The sequence below is a fragment of the Siphateles boraxobius genome, unplaced genomic scaffold (assembly GCF_051911475.1).
Source record: "Siphateles boraxobius isolate OS27281-9 unplaced genomic scaffold, OSU_SipBor_1 29, whole genome shotgun sequence".
In the NCBI taxonomy this organism is placed as follows: domain Eukaryota; kingdom Metazoa; phylum Chordata; class Actinopteri; order Cypriniformes; family Leuciscidae; genus Siphateles; species Siphateles boraxobius.
This window is the reverse complement of record NW_027508908.1, coordinates 4522584-4544110: the sequence shown is the minus strand read 5'-3', so window position 1 is coordinate 4544110 and position 21527 is coordinate 4522584. Positions and strand designations below refer to the sequence as shown.

Genomic DNA, 21527 nt, shown 5'->3' with positions numbered 1-21527 from the left:
CCCCTGCAGATCTCATGCCATCAGAGCTGCCCACACCACCAGACACCAACTAAAAAGCTCACCTATATATTGTGTTTTCATTTTAATGGCATGCCAGACAAAAACTGCTACAGCTTCAGTTCTTACAAAGTGAGTCATAAATTAACAATAGATTAGCATCTATCTGAATTGTTTCTTGTTTGTGTCTTGTTTCAGAACGTCTGTTAGGGGAGAGTGGGGCACAACCTGACACATTTAGGTTTTAGCTCAATTATTTAAAAAAAATAATTAAGTTAGATTAATCTTTTTTTTACACAAGCAAAATACACATCTCTGCTACAAATGAACACTTAAAGTTGTTTTCTAGGACCTACCATTTTCGTACGGTTGCACTGAAAGTGACAGAAGTGCAAATGTTACAACTTACCCCATATGCGGGGTTAATTCTAACAGACAGAGAGGTTAGTTGTAACACTTGTGTGTAACACATAATTCAGTACTATTTTATCTGTATAGTGTGATATCCATACATCCATCCCTCATCCAATCATCCTTCTATTATGGATCAATATCAAGGAGAGATATAGGAAAGGGCTGCACAGTTTTGCAATAAATAAATAAATAAATAAAATCATCAAATATTGTAATTGCAATTGAATTATTTGTGTGTGGCAGCTGCATGCAAAATTATTATTAATAATAATAATAATAACAGTAATAATAACAAAAACAAGCTTAAAATCACATTTTAAAGGGTTTTTTGCATGAAAAACAGGCTATATTTAAATAAATAAACAAATAAATAAATAAATTCCAACATTGTTTGTGAAAGTCCAACAAAGTTAAATATATAAATATATACTCAAACCTGAAAAGTTGTGTGGCTCCCTGTTTTCATTTCATCATCATTGTAACACTGTGCTACAACTAACCCCTCTGTGTAAAACATATTTTAAAAGCCTAAATAACAGTTGCTAGGAGTTGCTGATATGTTTCAAAATGGTGATATCTCAGCCAACAAGACAGTGATTAAGGTAATATAAAGTTAGATTTGGTGACGTACACACCCAACCCAGAAACCGAAAAAAAATATGATGAAAAAGTTTACTTGCATGGTGTCAAAACACTCTTTGTCCAGTATCTTCACAAAATCTTATCAAAACTTTCCACAAATTCGCAGGAGACCGTCTTCTGACAGCGAGAGAAAAAGAGCGGGAACACAACCTGCTTGATCCTGACTAACCATGTAAAAGGTGTTACATTTAACCCTGCGTTAGTTTGTGCCCCGCGCTCCCCTACTTTTGTTTCTTCACGACTTTGCAGTATTCATCCGGTTTATGATGCTAAAGTTGTTGCAATGCTAACAGACACTCTTGCTACATTAGAAGACAACACACACTATGGTATAATTAGCACACTCATTTCACCCCTAGCATCAACAGCAAATGCTAAAAGCTTAGAGAGAATCCTACACAAGTTATCTGAATCTCAACCTCGGTTTAGGGATGCTAACTTTCTTAGCCATCAGCTATCGCAGTTTATCATGAGGTCACTATCAGCCCTTCATTCCCAGCAGGCTGTTTGTGTGGTGTAGGCTACTACTGACAAGTGGGTGTTTAATGTGAATGTTTTACTTTTTAAAATGTCTTTTTTTTTTTTGTGAGGGGCAGAGTGCAAACAACTCTGTTTACAGTAGCCTACCTGCTAGTTATTGTAATTTTACAGTCATAAAGCGTAGATAGTTTTAAACAGAGACAAACATACTCAGTGACACACAACCACACATGTATGCTGGTCTACTTCAAGTGCGACTCATATGACAGTGCAAAATAGGTTTTTGTACAGGCCAACAGAGAGTTATTAAATAAAAAAGCTGAAAAGTCAATTTGTGAAGAGACAGTTCACTCGCTCTCATCTGAATGAAAGGTCCCTCGTGATAACAATTACAGGCTGAGGCACTAGAGTAGAACAGACTGTCAAAACATTTTTGCTTTTCATTATTTAACAGTGGGGGTTTGTCTGTGTGTGTGTGTGTGTGTGTGTGTGGGGGGGGGGTTAGGTTTTGCTATTCTCGTGAGGTCATAACTTTTTTTATCGCAGAAGAAAAGCGAAACCCAATAAAATCATGTTGAAAGGGCATCTCTTCAAAGAAAAGATTCATTAAGAAACGTGAATATATGCATTTAATTTATCACTAATTTTAATTGATCGTTTTAGTCTACAAGTAAATGTATTTAGCAAACTACAGCCCAAAATGCTAATTCTGTCATAATTTACTCTTGTCAATCACGCCTAAACATGTATATGTGGTGTATTGGTGACTAGAGCTTTAAAGTTTCAAAAAGAAAACAAAAGCACCATAAAAGTATCATAACAGTGTGCAATATTGTGCTATATCTGTTCAGTTGCTCACAGGTTGAAGTTGCTATTTGCAAATCTTTCTCATTGTCCTTGGAGCATTCAACCATACATTCGTGCATCTTCAAAATGTCAAATTTCAGTGCATATTTGCACTTGTGTTACAGTACAAATATCTTAACATTCTTAAAATCAAGATACATTTACTAGAGAAGCAAAATAACTGAAGGCATCATGTCTAATTTTCTAAAAATAAACGTTAATTCCTTGATTCCTTAAAACCTTAATTCAAAGGTAATTTTTTTTTTATTATTCTTACCCCATTGGCAGATATTTAGGTAACACTTTATTTTACAGTATCCTTGTAAATATGTTACACATACTCCCTTAAGTTTGATCAACATAGTTGCTTCTAAAACATCTGTCCAAAGTCTTTCCTATCTCTTAAAGATCCTGAAAGAGTCATACATGCTTTAGTCTTATCTCATTTGGATTTTTGGAATTCCTTATATATTGGAATATCCCAGTCATCTATGTCACGGCTTCAAATGGTTAAAAATGCCCCAGCCAAATGTTGTAAACGTGAACATATTACTCCAATTTTAAATTCTCGCCAGTGATTGTTAGTTTTCTTTCACGCTTGAACGAACAATAACACACACAATTATGCCAAAATGTCCATTTCGTCCAGTATCCTCATAAAGAGCAGTCTTAAATGAGTTAAATAAAGTCTTAAATGAACGTGTAAGAAAATGAGACGTGTGTGAGATCCGCATGCAGCAGTGGCAAATCGTAAAGTGACAGCAGCCACTAAAGCTGTCTGTCATTATTGTTATTCAAAGAACAAAGGGAACATAGAAAATGACTCTTGACTAAAGAACTTTTGTAGCTTTAATAAGGATTATTCTATTTAATTTGTAATTTATACAGTGCAGACTATTTGATAACTTTCTGTATATTTCCTACCTGTTAGAAAGAAAGGGCACAGGCAAATATGACATTTATTATGGGTTTATGTGAGGATTGTTATAAGTTCACTTAAATTAAAAGTTGTTATATTTTGAAGCCTAATTAATGTTTAAAAAATTGATGGCTTTCAATTAGTCTGTAGCTTCGAATGGCTATAATTAATGTTTTTTAAAAAAAATCATCATAGCTGTATTAGAATCAGTGATACTAGCCTTCGTTCATAAAAAAGATGCCATTAAAGTATTTGAAATATACTGTTTTTATTTGTCTCTACATTAATGTGGAGATTAACTGTGAAATGATTACCTTACAAAATATATTAAAGGCTTAAGTGTTTTTAATCACGATAAATCACAGAAAAAACAAGTTTCAATTAATCCAGTTAATTTTTATAATCGATTGACAGCCCAGTTTATTTGTAAAATTTCCAATGGACATGATCCAAGCCCTTTGAATCGTCACCCTTCAAACCACAAAATGTGATACAGTATCTTGAATACAGCAATCACAACTTGAATTCAATATTAATCTTCGTTTGTCTCTTGTTCTCTCTCCCCGCCGGTCTCCCTGACTGCTTCTCTTCCAGGGTTTTGGCACTGCCGCCGTTTGATTTTCCTCTCCCGTCTACAATCTGCCGTGGCAGCACTTTCTGCTGTGCATTTATATTTTCCCTGTGGCGCTCACATGCTCAAAACTATCGCACGGTGGATTGGCTTCTACCTCTCTAGTTTAATTATCCACCATCCTTTAATGGTTTTCTAGAGATATTTTAGCCCAATATGACAGTCAATTCTACAGGGTGAATTAATTTTCTCCATCTCATTACACTCTGACTTCATATAATCTTTGAGGTATAGGAGCTTGCAAAACATAATTTTTCAGTAACACATTTGCCACCGGAACAGAATTTGGTATATTTTGATATTTGTTGATGCCTCAAATTCAATTTGTCACACCCTGTAATGCCCTCCTAAAAGCCACTCAAATAAGAATGAGAAATTTTCTTTGTGAAATGTATGATAAAATAAAATCATTCTCCCGAAGAGTACAGCTATTTCAGGAGAGCATATAATAGCAATTTCATCTTGAGTAAATTTCATATTCGCTACAAAGCATTTTTGGCATTGCTCATTTTTCTCATTTAAATGTCTGCTTGATTTCCACTGCCTTAGAGGAATTACCCACATGACATGTTGGCACAAGCACCATAAGATCCACAACTGATTGTTAATCCTCCAATTATATTCAGGCTCATCAATGGACTGATTTAGTTATGCTAAAGTCATCTCATTTTGTTATTTAATATTACGTTAAGAACAGACGTCAAGACTCGTGACTTAGAGTTAGACTCAAATCACTCATTACCAAAAGAAATGACTCTTGATTGATGTGACTATCTTACTCTGATAACTCAAGAAAATTAATTTCTTTACAGACTGGATTAAATGTATGTGGAAAAAGCTATTCTAATGATCTATGTCCACATATAGACAACTTAGACATGTATACATGTCTGTAACTGTGCATCCTATCAGGCCAGTAATGTTTGTCTACTTAAGTTTGATATCATAAAATTATGACGCGTCAACACAAACACGGTACAACCTGATTTTCAATTTATTCAGTAAAATATCTAAACATTCGTAAATCAGGATACATTTAATTGTGCTTAAAACAAGGTATCATTTAAGGTATCCTTGTTACATTGTAATTATACATTTAAGTATTGAGTAATATAAATGTATTTACTGTAGGGTTAGGATTAGGAATAGGGTTTGGGGTTATTTGAATGAAATCATGCATCGTTTACTATTATTACTACAGGAATCAAAAATAACTCCCAAATTGTCCACAGTCAGATTGAGGTACTGTAGGTATTTAAGTTGCCAAATTTTATTTATTTTATTATTATTATTTATTTTTTTTATTTTTTTTACACACAGAGGGCCCCAAAACAATTGCTTCAGTCTTGCTCTCATTTAAGTGTAAATAAAGTTTAAAGACATCCACGATTGTCTATCGGCTAAACATGCAGGCAAGGTTTCTAAACCTTTCTTGTTATTATGTTTCAAAGTCAGATAGATTTGTGTGTCATATGCATACAAATAAAAAGACACTCAATGTTTCCTTAAAACTGAACATAATAGAAGTATGTACTAAGAAAACAAAGTTGGAGCCAAATAGTTAGTGAAGTGTCTAAAGTGGACCAACGAAATAAAGTGTAACCCCATAGTCTAGTTGGCACAAGCTCCCAACACACTGAGCAAAACCTTTGACTATTCAGTCAATTGAAAGTGACAAAAAAACTACACATATATACTATGCAAATACTATATTTCTAAATGTCCCTGCTTTGTTCTATATGTTGAATATGTTCCATTGCATCCTCAAGAACACAATCAACTAGCATTAACGGATTATTAAAGCTCTACTATCCACTCCACACTACTCATTATGTCTCTTTGTGATGTACTGCACTGACCAGCCATTCACCATTCACATTCAAGGATAATCATTCCTGGTTTGATATAAAAAGCCATCCCACATTACATGCTAATGTAAAAGCAGACAAATGGATGTTGACTATTCTATTAGACCCAAATCTGTTATTATGTTTACAGTAGAGCCCTTAATTATGACCCAAACCTGGTTTTATAATGTCATTTTGAGAGTAGCTATTTAATGTGAACTTGGATTCCGGCTTTATTACTGGTTGGAAAATGAAGCACTTAGATGTGACAGAAGGAAAGGACATTTCCAATAGGTTCGTCTCTCCTCCTCTGGTGTACAAGTTTGCTATTTTGCTGAAGAAAAAGATTACCCGACCCATTGGCATTCAAAGTGGATGAACAATACACCACAGTGTTGAGCAGATGTTGATGACATTTGTGCGTGTGTTGGTGGTAGAAATGCCGTCTAGACACAGTGTAATTAAAACTGCTGGTTCAGAACTGTTGGGAAATATGAATCCCTAAATAGGCACCCACAACTGTAGGCAAAAAAAATTGATCTGTTAGAAAAACATCCCAGATTATTACATTATGATTGAGTGCCACGAAGCCACAGCTCCTGCATCTTAACAACACACTAATATGAACAAGACTGAGGAGAAAGGAATCGTTAAACCAAAAATTAAAATTATCCCATAATTATATTAAATAACATCCTGGCTCTTCCCAGCTTTGTAATGGCATTGAATAGTGAGTTATATAATAATATATCATATTATTCAAGTTATATAATAATAGTAGAGTTTTTGAAGCTCAAAAAAGCTCATCCATCAATCATAAAAGTAATCCATACGACGGCAGTGGGTTAATAAATCCCTTCTGAAACATAGCGGTCAAATGTCACCCTTCTGCAGTATCATAAAGTTTTAATTATGGATATTTTTCTTACAAAACTTTTTGCATATCAGACATGGGAATTTATTAATTATACCTATTATGTAAATCGAACATGTCCATTCCCGTTATAAGTTGGGCTATAATCACACAAGTTTGTTTATGGATTAATCTCATGGCCACGAGAAAAGGATGTCATTCCCTCAACATAAGAAGTCGTGGCCATAAGAAAAAAAAAAACATAGGCCACGACTTCAAATGGTGTGTCAACAACCTAAGGATGTCGTTACCTGAACAAAATGGCCACAACATATTATTGTCACGGTGGGTTGCAGGAAGGCAGACGCAGACGAGGATTTATTTCCAAAACTAAGGTTTATTTGTAATTAAACACAGGACGGCAAAACAGGTAGCAACACACACACAAAATAAGACGGAGATCGGACAAATACTGACTGAATAGATGGAACTTAAATACAAACACAGATGATACTGATTAATAGAACACAGGTGATACAGATTACGATGATGATTAAACAGGTGACACAACTGAACTGATAATGACAGTAACCATGGATACGAAGGAGTGGTGGGAAAAGAACCAAGGAGAACAGGAACCAATCAAAATACAAACTGAAAGTCCAAACAAACACTGACACGTGACAGTACATCCCCCTCCCGGAAGGTGCGACCATGCGCCGTAGACAGACCAACTGCGGAGGGAGGGAGGGAAAGGGTTCAGGAGGAGGACGAAGAGCAGATGATGGGCAGACAGGGAGCAGGGTGGAGCAGACGGTGCAGGCGGCCAGGGCTGAGCAAGCGGTCAGGGCCGGAGACGACCGTGCAGGCGGAATTGGCGGAGACGACCGTGCAGGCTGCTATGGCGGAGACAACGGAGGATTTATAGTGGAGAAAGGGCTGACGACTCTAGGGAGCCGACTGACGGAGACGGAGCAGGTGGAAGTTAAGACCCGGATGGCGCCTGAGAGCCGACGAGCCAGGGCGATGCAGAGGATCCCGAGGGACATGGCGATGCCGACAGCTCAGGCAACCGAGGCGCAGGCAGGGATCCAGAAGGCCGGGTTGGAGCGACAGAGGACCAAGGTGAAGCTGGAGGGAGTGAGGAGCCCAACGGAGCTAGAGGGTAGAGCTAGAGCTAGAGGAGTGTAGTCCCAAGGCGAGGGCAGGCCGACGAACGACCAAGCCGGAGCTGGAGGGACGAGGGAGCCCGGCGGAGATGGTGGACTGAAGGGCCACGGTGGAGATGAGGGAGGTAGGAGCCAAGGTTGAACTGATGGACCGACGGGCCGAGGTGGAGCGCTGATCGTGGAGGCGGAGACCAGGAGGTGGCAACAGCGTGGTTGAGGAAGGGATGATGGGAGGAGGTGGGAGAGGGAGGCTGAGTGGGAGTTCAGCAACAGGCTCGGGAACAGGCTCAGGTTCTGGAACAGACTCAGGATCGGGAACAGGCTCAGGCTCAGGAATGGGAACAGACTCAGGCTCAGGCTCGGGAACAGGCTCAGGCTCAGGTTCTGGAACAGACTCAGGCTCGGGAACGGGAACAGGCTCAGGCTCGAGAACAGGCTCAGGCTCGGGAACAGACTCAGGCTCAGGCTCGGGAACAGACTCAGGCTCAGGCTCGGGAACAGACTCAGGCTCAGGCTCGGGAACAGACTCAGGCTCAGGCTCGGGAACAGACTCAGGCTCAGGCTCGGGAACAGACTCAGGCTCAGGCTCGGGAACAGACTCAGGCTCAGGCTCGGGAACAGACTCAGGCTCAGGCTCGGGAACAGACTCAGGCTCAGGCTCGGGAACAGACTCAGTCTCAGGCTCGGGAACAGACTCAGTCTCAGGCTCGGGAACAGACTCAGTCTCAGGCTCGGGAACAGACTCAGTCTCAGGCTCGGGAACAGACTCAGTCTCAGGCTCGGGAACAGACTCAGTCTCAGGCTCGGGAACAGACTCAGTCTCAGGCTCGGGAACAGACTCAGGCTCGGGAACAGACTCAGTCTCAGGCTCGGGAACAGACTCAGTCTCAGGCTCGGGAACAGACTCAGTCTCAGGCTCGGGAACAGACTCAGTCTCAGGCTCGGGAACAGACTCAGTCTCAGGCTCGGGAACAGACTCAGTCTCAGGCTCGGGAACAGACTCAGTCTCAGGCTCGGGAACAGACTCAGTCTCAGGCTCGGGAACAGACTCAGTCTCAGGCTCGGGAACAGACTCAGTCTCAGGCTCGGGAACAGACTCAGTCTCAGGCTCGGGAACAGACTCAGTCTCAGGCTCGGGAACAGTCTCAGGCTCGGGAACAGACTCAGTCTCAGGCTCGGGAACAGACTCAGTCTCAGGCTCGGGAACAGACTCAGTCTCAGGCTCGGAAACATACTCAGGCTCAGGCTCGGGAACAGACTCAGGCTCAGGCTCGGGAACAGACTCAGGCTCAGGCTCGGGAACAGACTCAGGCTCAGGCTCGGGAACAGACTCAGGCTCAGGCTCGGGAACAGACTCAGGCTCAGGCTCGGGAACAGACTCAGGCTCAGGCTCGGGAACAGACTCAGGCTCAGGCTCGGGAACAGACTCAGGCTCAGGCTCGGGAACAGACTCAGGCTCAGGCTCGGGAACAGACTCAGGCTCAGGCTCGGGAACAGACTCAGGCTCAGGCTCGGGAACAGATTCAGGCTTGGGCTCGGGAACCGATTCAGATTCAGGAATAGATACAGGCTCAGGAACTGATACAGGCTCAGGCTCGGGAACAGATACAGGCTCAGGAACAGATACAGGCTCAGGAACAGATACAGAGGCTCAGGAACAGATACAGGCTCAGGAACAGATACAGGCTCAGGAACAGATACAGGCTCAGGAACAGATACAGGCTCTGGAACAGATACAGGCTCTGGAACAGATACAGGCTTGGGGACAAACTCGGGTCTGGGAACAGGAACAGTTATTAGGGCAGGAACAGGTCTTGGGACAGGAACAGGCTCTGACTTGGCGGCAGTCATCCTGGCAGAGGGCTCAGGCGATGAGGCGGTGGCCATCTTTGTCGAGGGCTCACACTCAGGTGCAGTGGCCATCTTGACCAAATACACTGGCACGGCTGACCTGGTGTGAACAGTCTCTGGGTCGGCAAGCTTGACGTGAACAGTATCCAGTTCGGCAGGCATGACGTGAACAGTCTCTTGCTCAGCAGGCATGACGTGAAAAGTCTCTGGATCGGCAGGGATGACGTGAACAGTCTCTGGATCGGCAGGCATGACGTGAACAGTCTCTGGATTGGGCGGACTGACGTGAAGTTCTAGAGGGGTGGTCTCAACGGGACGAGACTCTGTAAGGGTGGTCTCGGCGGGACAAGACTCTGGAAGGATCATCTTGGCGGCTGATGGTGAAGGTGGTTGTTCTCTGGATCGGAATGCAACGCTGGGTTTGGGAGGTCGATGGCCTGGTGGAAATTGGCCACGATCCAGAAAAGCAGCTTGAGGGTTTCATCGTCGAAAATATACTAGCCCTGTCGTCCATATGGGCGTGTACGATCTTCTGTCATGGTGGGTTGCAGGAAGGAAGACGGAGATGAATATATATTTCCAAAACGAAGGTTTATTTGTAATAAAGAGATCGGACAAACACTGACTGAACAGATGGAACTTAAATACAAACATGGATGACACTGATTAATAGAATACAGGTAATACAGATGACGATGATGACTAAACAGGTGACACAACTGAACTGACAATGACAGTAACCATGGATACAAAGGAGTGGCGGGTAAAAAACAAAGGAGAACAGAAACCAATCAAAATACAAACTGAAAGTCCAAACGAACACTGACAATTATCACTTTCCCACGAGTTAATGTGAAATCTAAGCGAACCGAACATGTCTCCTCCCGGTCACTTTAATAATATATATATGACAAAATTCAATTATAGATACTTAAATTTATAGAACTTCATGCCTAGCATGTACTGTAGCTTAGCACACTATAGTCTTATAGTAGCTTTCCCAACACTAACTACTGAAAGTGTGTTCCATCTTTATTAATGGCCATAATTAACCGACTGATGGCCACAATTATGTAAAAAATTACTCTTCTTGATAAATAAAAAAGTAAACGAGTAAAAAAGGAGGTTTAAAAAAGGACGATGGAGAAAGACAGCTTGTACTGTCAAAGCAAACTCCCAAGCCTCAAGCCATAAATATAAGCCTTTTTGTCATGTCTTTGATTAAAACACTAGCAATTTATGAATCTCTTTTCATTCAGTTCATAATTCATTAGAACTCGAAGTAAAAAAAATTGTAACAAATTGCAGCCTTATCAATATTAATGATATGAATGTATTTTGCTTTGAATGCTAACTATATCTCCAAGTGAAAACTGCGTGCTGTAGCCAGTGAATCTTTAAAATGGATTGATCTCATAAAAAGCTGGAGAGGTTAGTAAATACTACTAGAGGATAAATTAGCCAACAGCGCACTGAGCCAAGAAGACCCGTGGAATCCTTCCAACGCGGTTAGCGGTCATAAATGAGCAGGGGGTTTGAGCTACGCACGCACATAAACATAATCACCTTGAAAACTGTTTTGACATCTTTGTAAAAGAGACATCATGAAGACTAACGTCTAATGTGTAGGTGTACCAGACGGAGGAAACGAATGCCATAAATCTTACCTTGCGCTTGTTGTTGGGGCTGACGTACAGATAGCTGAGGATGGTCTTCACGCCCACCTTTTCATTGAGTTTCTCATAAGTGGTTCCGTAATCTGTTGACCTGAAATGTAATCAGAGGCCTTGATGAGAACTTGGGGAATCAGCTGTTGTAATTAAAGACCTAGTGTGCGGTTTAAACAAGGCTGAAGTGAGTATGGAACTGAAGCTTATTCATGGAAGCAAAACACTTCTTAAGTGCCTAATTTGTTTTAAGGAAGGTAATTACAGGTTTAAGAAATTATGCAACAATTTGTTTATGCAGTGAAGACGCCATGACACTTTACAGTTCCTTAAGGTGCAGTCACATTAGTGAAATTTTCGGATTGCAATAAATGTCTATTGTTCATTGTCAATAGCTTAGAGATGAATGAACCATAGCTCGCACATAAAGTCACTTTTAAACCAATCAGTTTTCTATTGGTTAGTGCAGCTAATTTACATGACCAAGTTGAACATGCCTGAAATCTGCATGGCGAACGTTTTTCGCTGATTGGAATGACTTAGCCAATGAAATTTGGTCGAACAACAGTGACCAAACCTTTAAAGACATGGATAACGCAACCCAATCTCACACGAAAACCTAAGTATTTAGAAAATGTATGCTTTTTTTTTACAAAAGTACGCCTGAAGGTCCACCTATAACCCCATCCCCTAACTATAACCAGAAGGTTACTTTTGAAATGTAATGGGTTATAGATTACAAGTGACCCTATTTAATATATAACTTTTTACAGAAAATATTCAGATGTATCCCCCTTTTTAATTATTGACATTTTCATAAGTAACTGTAATTTAATTACACGTTTTTTTCTCAGTAACTGTAACTGATTACAGTTACATTTACTTTGAAATTAAATTATGTAACTCAGTTACATGTAACTAGTTACTCCCTGACTCTGAATATAACTGTCATGGAGGCATAATCAGATCATACAAAAACATATAAATGAATTCATACCAATTTATCAAAATGTAAAATAGTTACAAAGTTGTTATGAGACTGTGTTGGATGAAGGGGATTTAAGTAAAGTACTTTTAGGTCACCGTGATTTTGCCAAATAAGACATGTTCATGGATCAACATCTTTTGTTGATCCTGGAACAACATTCCTGTCTAAAAACATAGTCCTAACAATCCCATCCCTACAACTAAACCCATAACACTGTTGTAGAAGCACCTAACCCTGGTTGTAAGCCTAAACTTGACAAACTCTAAACGTGTCCCTATAATCTGATTGGTTGATTGGAATGTTGTTCCAGTATCAACAAAGATGTTGATCTACAGTCATGGTCAGAATTAATGGCACCCCTGGTAAATATGATCAAAACTGTCTGTAAATAATAAACCTGCATCGTTTATCCTTTTGATCTTTCATTCAAAAAATTGCCAAAAATCGAACCTTTCATTGAAGTAAAAGAATTGAAAGTGGAGGGGAAATCACATTATGAAATAAATGTTTTTCTCCAAAACACGTTGGCCACAATTATTGGAACCCTTTTATTAAATACTTTTTGGAATCGCCTTTTTTTAAGATAACATCTCTGAGTTTTCTCCTATAATGTCTGATGAGTTTGGAGAACACCTGACAGGAGATCAGAGACCATTCCTCCATGCAGAATCTCTCCAGATCCTGTAGATTCCCAGATCCATGTTGGTGCTTCTCCTCTTCAGTTCACTCAACTCATCAGGTCAGGGAACTGGGACGGTCATGGCAGAAGCTTCATTTTGTGCTCTGTAACACATTTTTGTGTTGATGTTGATATTTGTTTTGGATCGTTGTCCAGATGGAAGATCCAAACATGGCCCAATATAAGATTCCTAGCAGAAGCCGTCAGGTTTTGATTTTTTTATCTGTTGATATTTGATAGAATCCACAATGCCATGTATCTGAACAAGAAGTCCAGGACCTCCAGCAGAATAATATGCCCACAACATTAAAGATCCAACGGTACATTAATTTGTACACATGGGGTACTTTTTATCCTTGTGTGCACCAAACCCATCTAGCATGTTTGCTGCCAAAAAGCTCTTTTTTAAGTTTCATCTGACCACAGAAACCTGTGCCGTTTAAAGTTCCAGTCATTCTGACAACTGAATATGCTGGAGTTTTTTTTTGGACGAGCGAGGAGGATTTTTCTTGAAATCCTCCCAAACAACATGTGGTGATGTAGGGGTTGTTTGATATATATATATTTTTAAATAGGCTTTCTGACCCCAAGACTCTAGTAATCTCTGCAATTCTCCATCTGTGATCCTTGAAGAGTCTCTGGCCACTCAATCTCTCCTCCTCAGCGTGCATTATGGCAATATAGACACACGTCCTCTTCCTGGCAGATTCATAACATATTTAATTGATTGTAACTTCTTAGTTATTGCCCTGATGGTCAAAATGGGGATTTTCAATTCTTTAGCTATTTTCTTACAGCCACTTTCTATTTTGTGATTCTCAAAAATCTTCTGATGCACATCAGAACTATATTCTTTGGTTTACTCTATGGAAGTAAAATAATGTAAAATGTTTTTGAAATAAAAAGCCTGTTGAATTGCACTACTTGAAAAAAAATAGGCATTGCATTAACCATGCTTGCATTTTAATGCATTGTATTTTTAGGGCTTGCATTTTTAATGGGCTGAAATTCAACATGGTTGAATATTTAAGCTGTGAATATTTCAATTAAAAACATTTCAAACACATTTTCATTATTAAAAATTCAAAAATCCATATTCATCCTTCATATTTCATTTCCAAAATATTCAAACTGTTTAAAAATACAAACTATAATATTCAACAGGCAATTTTCGGTCCATTTTATTTCACTTTGCAAATTCGCTTCCACAAATTCAGTGGTTCAAATTCGACAGTAAATTCAACATTGACTTCCGGGAACTGCAGGAAAAGCAGTAGATTGCCGAGCATACTCTCCATCTGCTGTTAGTCGACCTCACCATCAGATGGTGCAAAAACGCTTGTTGTTGACGAAGACATTCATTCATAAAATGGAAATGATTATCTGTGACAGACAGTATATGCGGAAAAGATGATAAACACACAAAAGCTGTCTTTATGTTTCATTCAATAACTTCATTGTTACTTTCCCTGTGTATTCTACATGTCATCAGCTTTCTCTACCATGAACAGGATTATAATCGGTTTCCCTCAATACCTCATAGCCTACTCAAGGATTCCCTTTCCGTTGAGACAAAACGCTTAACACATACAGTGATATGAAAGACCAATCTTGCACGTTATTGGGGATGTAGGCTGTAGGCTACTATATAGGCTACAGGCAAGAAGATGGACTCAGATTGTAAACTTTACGCTCAAAGTTTCATGCTGAGTGTTTCGTGATATACTGGCATAAAATCCACACTTGATCAATTAATACTCTCTCTCTCTCTCTCTCTCTCTCTCTCTCTCTCTCTCTCTCTCTCTCTCTCTCTCTCTCTATATATATATATATATTCGACATTCGCACATTTAGGGACCGTCTCTAAAGTTGCATACAACATTGGCATGAACGTTTCTAACTTCAATAGCAAACTTAAATTTATTAACCCAAAGGGTGCACATTATGCCTGACACTACATGAACACGTTACAGTTGGTTTTATGACTGTAAGTCGTTCTATTCAAATGCTATTGAAGTTAGAAACGTGTAAACCAAAGTCAAATAAACTTTAGCGACGGTCCCTAAATGTGCGAATGTCCAACATCAGGCCATCTTTATGCCAGTCTATTACTGGGAAACGCTCAGCTTTGCACGTTATTCTGAGTCCATCTGCTTGCCTGTGAGTTTGGACTTTTACATCACTAGTCCATTAAGCTACGTTAAGCGTTGTACAGGTCCAGCAGGGGAATCCTGAAGTATTGAGGGAAACCCTAATAGCCTGCATGCAGCAAATCGCCACAATATAAAGTTAAGGCAACTAAACAACCAAGTGAAATATATGTCAACCTCAAAAATGTAACATTGGATCTGTATATCCGCATCGGGGAATAACATTATGATCTCGTTCACGGTAGAGAAATATGCATGTAGGCTACACAGGAAAAGTAACCGTGAAGGCACCGGATTTAACAAAAACAGCCGTCATAATAATCACAAATAAACTTACATTGCTGTAAATGAGTTTTATGAATGAATGACTTGCTCTAATTTTGCTGGTCTTCGTCAACAACAAGCGCTTGCACCCCCTGCTGGTGAGGTCGACTAACAGCAGATGGAGAGTATGCTCGGCAATCTTCTGCTTTTCCTGCAGTTCCTGGACGTCAATGTTGAATTTACTGTCGAATTTGAACCACTGAATTTGTAGAAGCGAATTTGCAAAGCGAAATAAAATGGACCGAAAATTGCCTGTTGAATATTATAGGTTGTATTTTAGAACAGTTAAAATATTTTGGAAGTGAAATATGAAGGGTGAATATGGATTATTGAATTTTTAATAATGAAAATGTGTTTGAAATGTTTTTAATTGAAATATTCACAGCTTAAATATTCAACCATGTTGAATTTCAGCCCATAAAAATGCAAGCCCTAAATATACAATGCATTAAAATGCAAGCATGGTTAATGCAATGCCATATTTTTTTTCAAGTAGTACAATTCAACAGGCTTTTTATTTCAAAAACATTTGACATTATTTTACTTCCATATTACTCATTGTGATGGATGAATAAGGGAATTTGGCCTTTGTGTTTCCTCATATTTAAACTCCTGTGAAACAAGAAGTCATAGCTAGACAGTTTCATGTTCCTTGTCACACTGGTGTGCTAAAAAAAGGTAAACATTAATGGGAATATACTTCAGAGATATTTTACTCGTAAAAAAATTCTAGGGGTGCCAATAATTGTGGCCAATGTGTTTTGGAGAAAAACATTTATTTCATAATGTGATTCTCTCCCCCCACCCCCCCACTTTCAATTCTTTTATACTTCAATGAAAGGTTAGATTTTTGGCAATTTTGTGAATGAAAGATCAAAAGGATAAACGATGAAGATTTATTTTTTACAGCCAGTTTTGATCATATTTACCAGGGGTGCCATTAATTCTGACCATGACTGTATAGGAACATGGTGAACGTGATTTCACCAAGTACCACATGTTCCTGGATCAACATTTTGCACTTGGTGAAATCACATTTTCCGTGTTTCTCATTAGTTATTTTCATAAACTGATAATATATTTTATCAAATCGTGTCGATAGAGAATTGTGTACTTTTTAAATTAGCAAACATTTTGATTTAGTTTAAGAGTAATTTCTATCAGTAGACACCTGCCAACCCATCATCCCAATGCTCATTGGCATTCACACATAATGTCAGCTTTTAATTAAACTTACAGTATGAGGGGGAAGTTAAAGAAAACAGACCATCAGTAAAAGCTGAGGAAATATACACAGAGCTTTATCCAGAGAATCTGTCATCACTCAATATTAAGTTTTTAACGTTAATGAGACTTTGCTAACTGACGTTTCATTTTCAGCTTTCAATCTGAAATGAGCTCTGTATACTAGAAAGTCAGCAGTTTCTAGCCAAAACAATAACAACTTCAGCAACAAACTACAGGCCAACAGTAATGTTGATAATTGTTACTTTAAATTTTTGTCACCAGATCAATAATAGCCCATACATTGTTGCAATGGAATGAGAATAAAATCCAAGATGCAGACGAGGTCAAAACGACAATGTTCAATAACAGGAGCATAAAACAGAATGCACAAAGACAGATGCTCAGGACCATATTTATCCCACAAATAAGACTTCACAAATGACCGTTGAAACAAAGGGAGCATTTAACGGTTGACTAATGAGCTCCAAATGCAACACAGGTGTGTGGTAACTATGGTAACAAGCTTTTGATAAACACAGAATTCCAGAGAGGATGCCCTCTGTTGACTGTTAGGGGAACAACAGACATTTCCCTGACATCTACATAAACAAACACAGTCATTTCAGAGGATACAGCTTTGCTGCTCTGGCGCTATATGCAGCACTTCTGGGTTATTAACTAAATACATGTCATTTTCTAGACTAGGGAAGGTCCACTGAGATGAAATAAAGTTCTCAGCATTGTAAACAGAACAGAAACAATAATTTAGTTATTTTATTCAAGCGATTTACAGCACACTTAAGGCCCTTTTACAAGCTTCAGTGCATCACTTCAATGCAACGCACGACCATCTCCACATGAAAAGTGACTATTTTACAAAGTTGCTATGTAAGCATGCAAGCATGTAAGTCTTGGCGATTTTCTATACAAAGGACTTCTTAGGATTAAATTAGTTCATGAAGTCTTGAGACATTTTTTTATAAATACATATATAAAATACATTTGTTAGAGTATTTATTAGTCGTTCAAGGGGCCTATTAGGGGCCTAGTGCTGAAACCCTATTGCAATTGTTACACTTTCCCCAGGGTCAGCATTATTCCCTAAAAGTGATTTGGCAGACCAAACTGTAAGTCGTAGAGACTTGAAACTTTGAGGGCTGGTAGTCCTCACACTGACTACAACGTCACCAAGGCTCACCCTGACTGGCCTGAAGGTGACGCTACAGTGGTGGAAAGTACAAAATCAATCATAACTCCTAAATCGTTAGGCGTATGCTCTTATCGTCGGAATCCTTGACTCAAGATGGACATGCCTTGGATTCGATTGTCACCTGGCGAATATTTTGTGTATTTTGGATTTTTTGAAAAACTTACTTTTGCGAACTAGTCATAGATTTTTGGCCAGATCGGAACCAAACCAGGGCAATAATTTCAATAATTATTAAAAAAAATGTTGAAATTTCGATTCACAGTCTCTAAGTGCTGCCAAAACGTTCAAAGTGGGAGGAGCCACCTTTACTAAAATGGCTAGAACTCGTAAACGGAATTAGATATTTTCATCAAACTTGGCACATATATGTAAGAGCTCTTCTGTGGTCGTGTTGAAAAGCATGTGGCAACTGACCACTTTGTGGCGCTATAACATGAAAAAACATAAAAATGGGTATAATTACGCTACCCTAAGTCTGATTGACTTGAAAATTAGCATGCAGTGTTTTCATCTAAGGTCCCAAGAGTGCCTTTGAGGACATTCACGTATCTACGTATTCACGTATTCACGTATTCACGTATTTGAGCAGCTATCAGACAGGGTTAACGGAGGCCAATCGGCATGAAAATCAATGGGCCTGTTGACTCACGGCCTTAGAGGCCTGTGAGAAATTATTGCGCCTTTGCTTTTTTACGTCCGTAAAGAATTGTATCCCAAACAATTTTTCGCACATGCCCAAAACATTCATACCGCATGGTACAACTCCTCATTCTTAGCAACTTTGCCTCTAGGACCACAACTGTCAATCATCATTTGTTGGGAAATTTTAAAGATTATTTAAAAAAAACAACTTTGGCAAACTAGTCCTAGGAATTTGGCTCAACCCCTGTGCCACAATTTTCATGACTCTCTCGGCCAATAATTATAAAAAATAAAAGAAAAAGATGAGTGAGTAACCTTGGGTTAAGTGTCTTGCTCAAGGGCTTAACAGAAGTCAGCTTCACACTTTGTTGTACTAAGCATTAGCCACACCACAACACACCAACCACATGTCCTTACCAGGAATCGAGCTCAGGCCGTGACCATGAGACAACTTAAGGATGATAAATAGCAAAGCGGTTCAACTAAAATGACAAATTCCATAGTAGTTTTTGTGAATATTCTGAATATTCTTTAAAAATCGATTAAAAGCAGTTGCCACGATTATGCTATTCTAAGTGTTTCAAGACTGGCAGTCAAAAGTTAGTAAACTGAGCCTTTTTTTCTTTTCTTTTTTTTGTGCCAGAATAGCCCAGAAGCCCAGAGACATTCGGCCGCCTCATTAAGCTGTTATTGAAATATAAAGCATTATCCATTCAATTATTTTAGCCTAGAGGTATATACACACAGAACACACAATGAGATACAAAAAGAGGGAGAAGGAAATATATCCAACATTGTTTACATTTCCTGTTATATGAAATGTTGAATATTGGCAGCATTTGAAAATTGGCTGTGGTGAAGATGTGGTGAGTTTTATAAAATATTCAAACTTTCATCTGTGTGCTAATGTGAAACTTGTGTTCAGTTGAGACCTGACGTTTTTTAAACATGTTTTTTTTTTCCGGGTAGAACTGCCATTTCAAATCTATTCTAGAAGAGCAAAACATTGCCAACTCACACAGAAATGACGCAAAGACACATAACATCAGAGCATCAAAATATCTCCTACCACTTAAAAGGGTGCAATCAAGCGTACACCGAAAAAATATAAATCATGTTTGATGTTAAAGTTTCACAAACCTCATTTGACTTGCAGTTTGATAAGACCTACGAACTTCAGTGCCATTCTTACATCTTTCAAAACACTTGGAACTTCATCTTTTTATAACAAGCTTGTACTTTGTTTTTGACTGCTTTCGTTCCAAGATTCAAGCCTGAGGCTGTGGAACAGCCCCACCACCGAAGTTTGACCTTGGACCATTTAGAGTTTCACTCTCATTGCTCTGAGATCTTAATTAATACATTAAAAAACATGGCACTTTAATTATCCTGCTTTAAAGAGGATATGTTCTACTGTCTAGTTCACTACATGACCACGTTATTTCACAAGCTGCACCTTTGAGAATTCTGTATGATTGTCTATTCTATTGCGTGTGGAAAAAACAAACAATGTATTTATAAGTCATGATCTAATTTTAGTAAGTTAAGGTTGTCGTTATTCATGCATGAATCCATATGACTCCGACTTCATTATTTCAGATCTTTAATTCAGTTATTTAATCTTGTTGTTTCACTGTCAACCAATAACAGTGAGTTGAAACGTTCAGTAATACAATAATAAAAAAAACAATCGGACAAATAAAACAGAAAAAAAGATATGCATGAAATGAACAATTTAACCTACTGCTAATAATAGCCTACATAAATTGAATAAAGTAATCAAATGTAAAATAAATAAATAAAACATTGCAAAGTCTTCATTGTATTAATTAAATATTCATTGATTCTTATTAAAGTTACTAATGTTATTCAGTGAAGAGCAGTGATTGATTCTCTCGTTTTCTTTCGTTGTTTGAATAACATTAAATGACAGAGAGAGCAGCGGGTTAATTAGGCTGCTGTCACTTTAAGACCAAATGCACTGAACTAATACACTGACAAGCATTAGATTACTTTCCCAGGTGTTTATGTTCACTGAAGATATAACTTTTAAGTTAAAAAGTCCCCAAGGACATTCTGACATATCTTTGCATGTATTTGTCTAAGCGAACACCCGAAGCCCAAAGTATAGCCTGTACTTGTCTGTGTGTGTGTGTGTGTGTGTGTGTGTGTGTGTGTACTGATCCGCTAATTCATATTAAGCAGCATTTTGACTTCTTGACTTCAATAAAACCAAACGTTACCACACAAATCACTTTTTAGGTTTTCTGACAAAACCCATTTACAACATAATTTTTCTGAACAAATGAAATACATTTTCGATGAAAAAATGAAGTTAATAATCCTGTTATTTCCTTTTTCCACACAGAGGCAGAGACTGAAAACTACTGAAGCGAGTACACAAGGCTGAATAAATTGTGTGTATGTGCATAAATCAAACCTTCTTTCAGTCTCAAAATACATTTAATAACCAGCACCTCAGTGAGAGCAACTATCCGATGCGGCTCCTTTCAAAGCCAACAATATCACAAATTAAGAACTTGCAGAAGCTCAGTCTCAAAAAAAGCAGCTTTTTTTTTGGTCCATTTTGGCTTTGTACATGTTTAAGGGTACTAGAGGCTGGTACTTTTGTAATAATATTCAATGATTACACAAAGTTCCACAAACAGCAATGAGAGCTTTAGTGTAAGTTCTACCAGGAAGACTAATGCCACGTCATTTATTGATATTAATAGGTCTGGCCATTCACTGATTGCACCTGGAGTATACTGTGAAACCAATGAACTCTGTTTCACATTAGCAGTTGATGACGATGGATTCCCCAGGATTCTGACTAAGGACGGGGCCTACACAAAAGAACTTTTCTCTACAGCTAAACACGACTCATTGTACCGTCTCTTAATACTTTACGGAATAAATACCATGCAAACGTTCACCTGCCCTAACTTTGCTGACCATATTCTTACAGTGTTCTTCTATATACACTTACAG

The 21527-nt window shown here is 38.8% G+C and overlaps 1 protein-coding gene across 5 annotated transcripts in view; it reads right to left on the bottom strand.

The window, feature by feature from the left end:
* Positions 1-21527, bottom strand: part of sorcs1 (sortilin-related VPS10 domain containing receptor 1) — a 240968-nt gene that overhangs the window by 85684 nt on the left and 133757 nt on the right. For all 5 annotated transcript variants that reach the window (XR_013207788.1, XM_077246243.1, XM_077246245.1 and 2 more), the window contains one exon: positions 11317-11416. Coding sequence is in view for 4 of the 5 variants with exons in the window: in XM_077246243.1 (XP_077102358.1) it covers positions 11317-11416 (100 nt within the window). In the remaining variant the exon portion in view is untranslated. The remainder of the gene's footprint in view (positions 1-11316; positions 11417-21527) is intronic.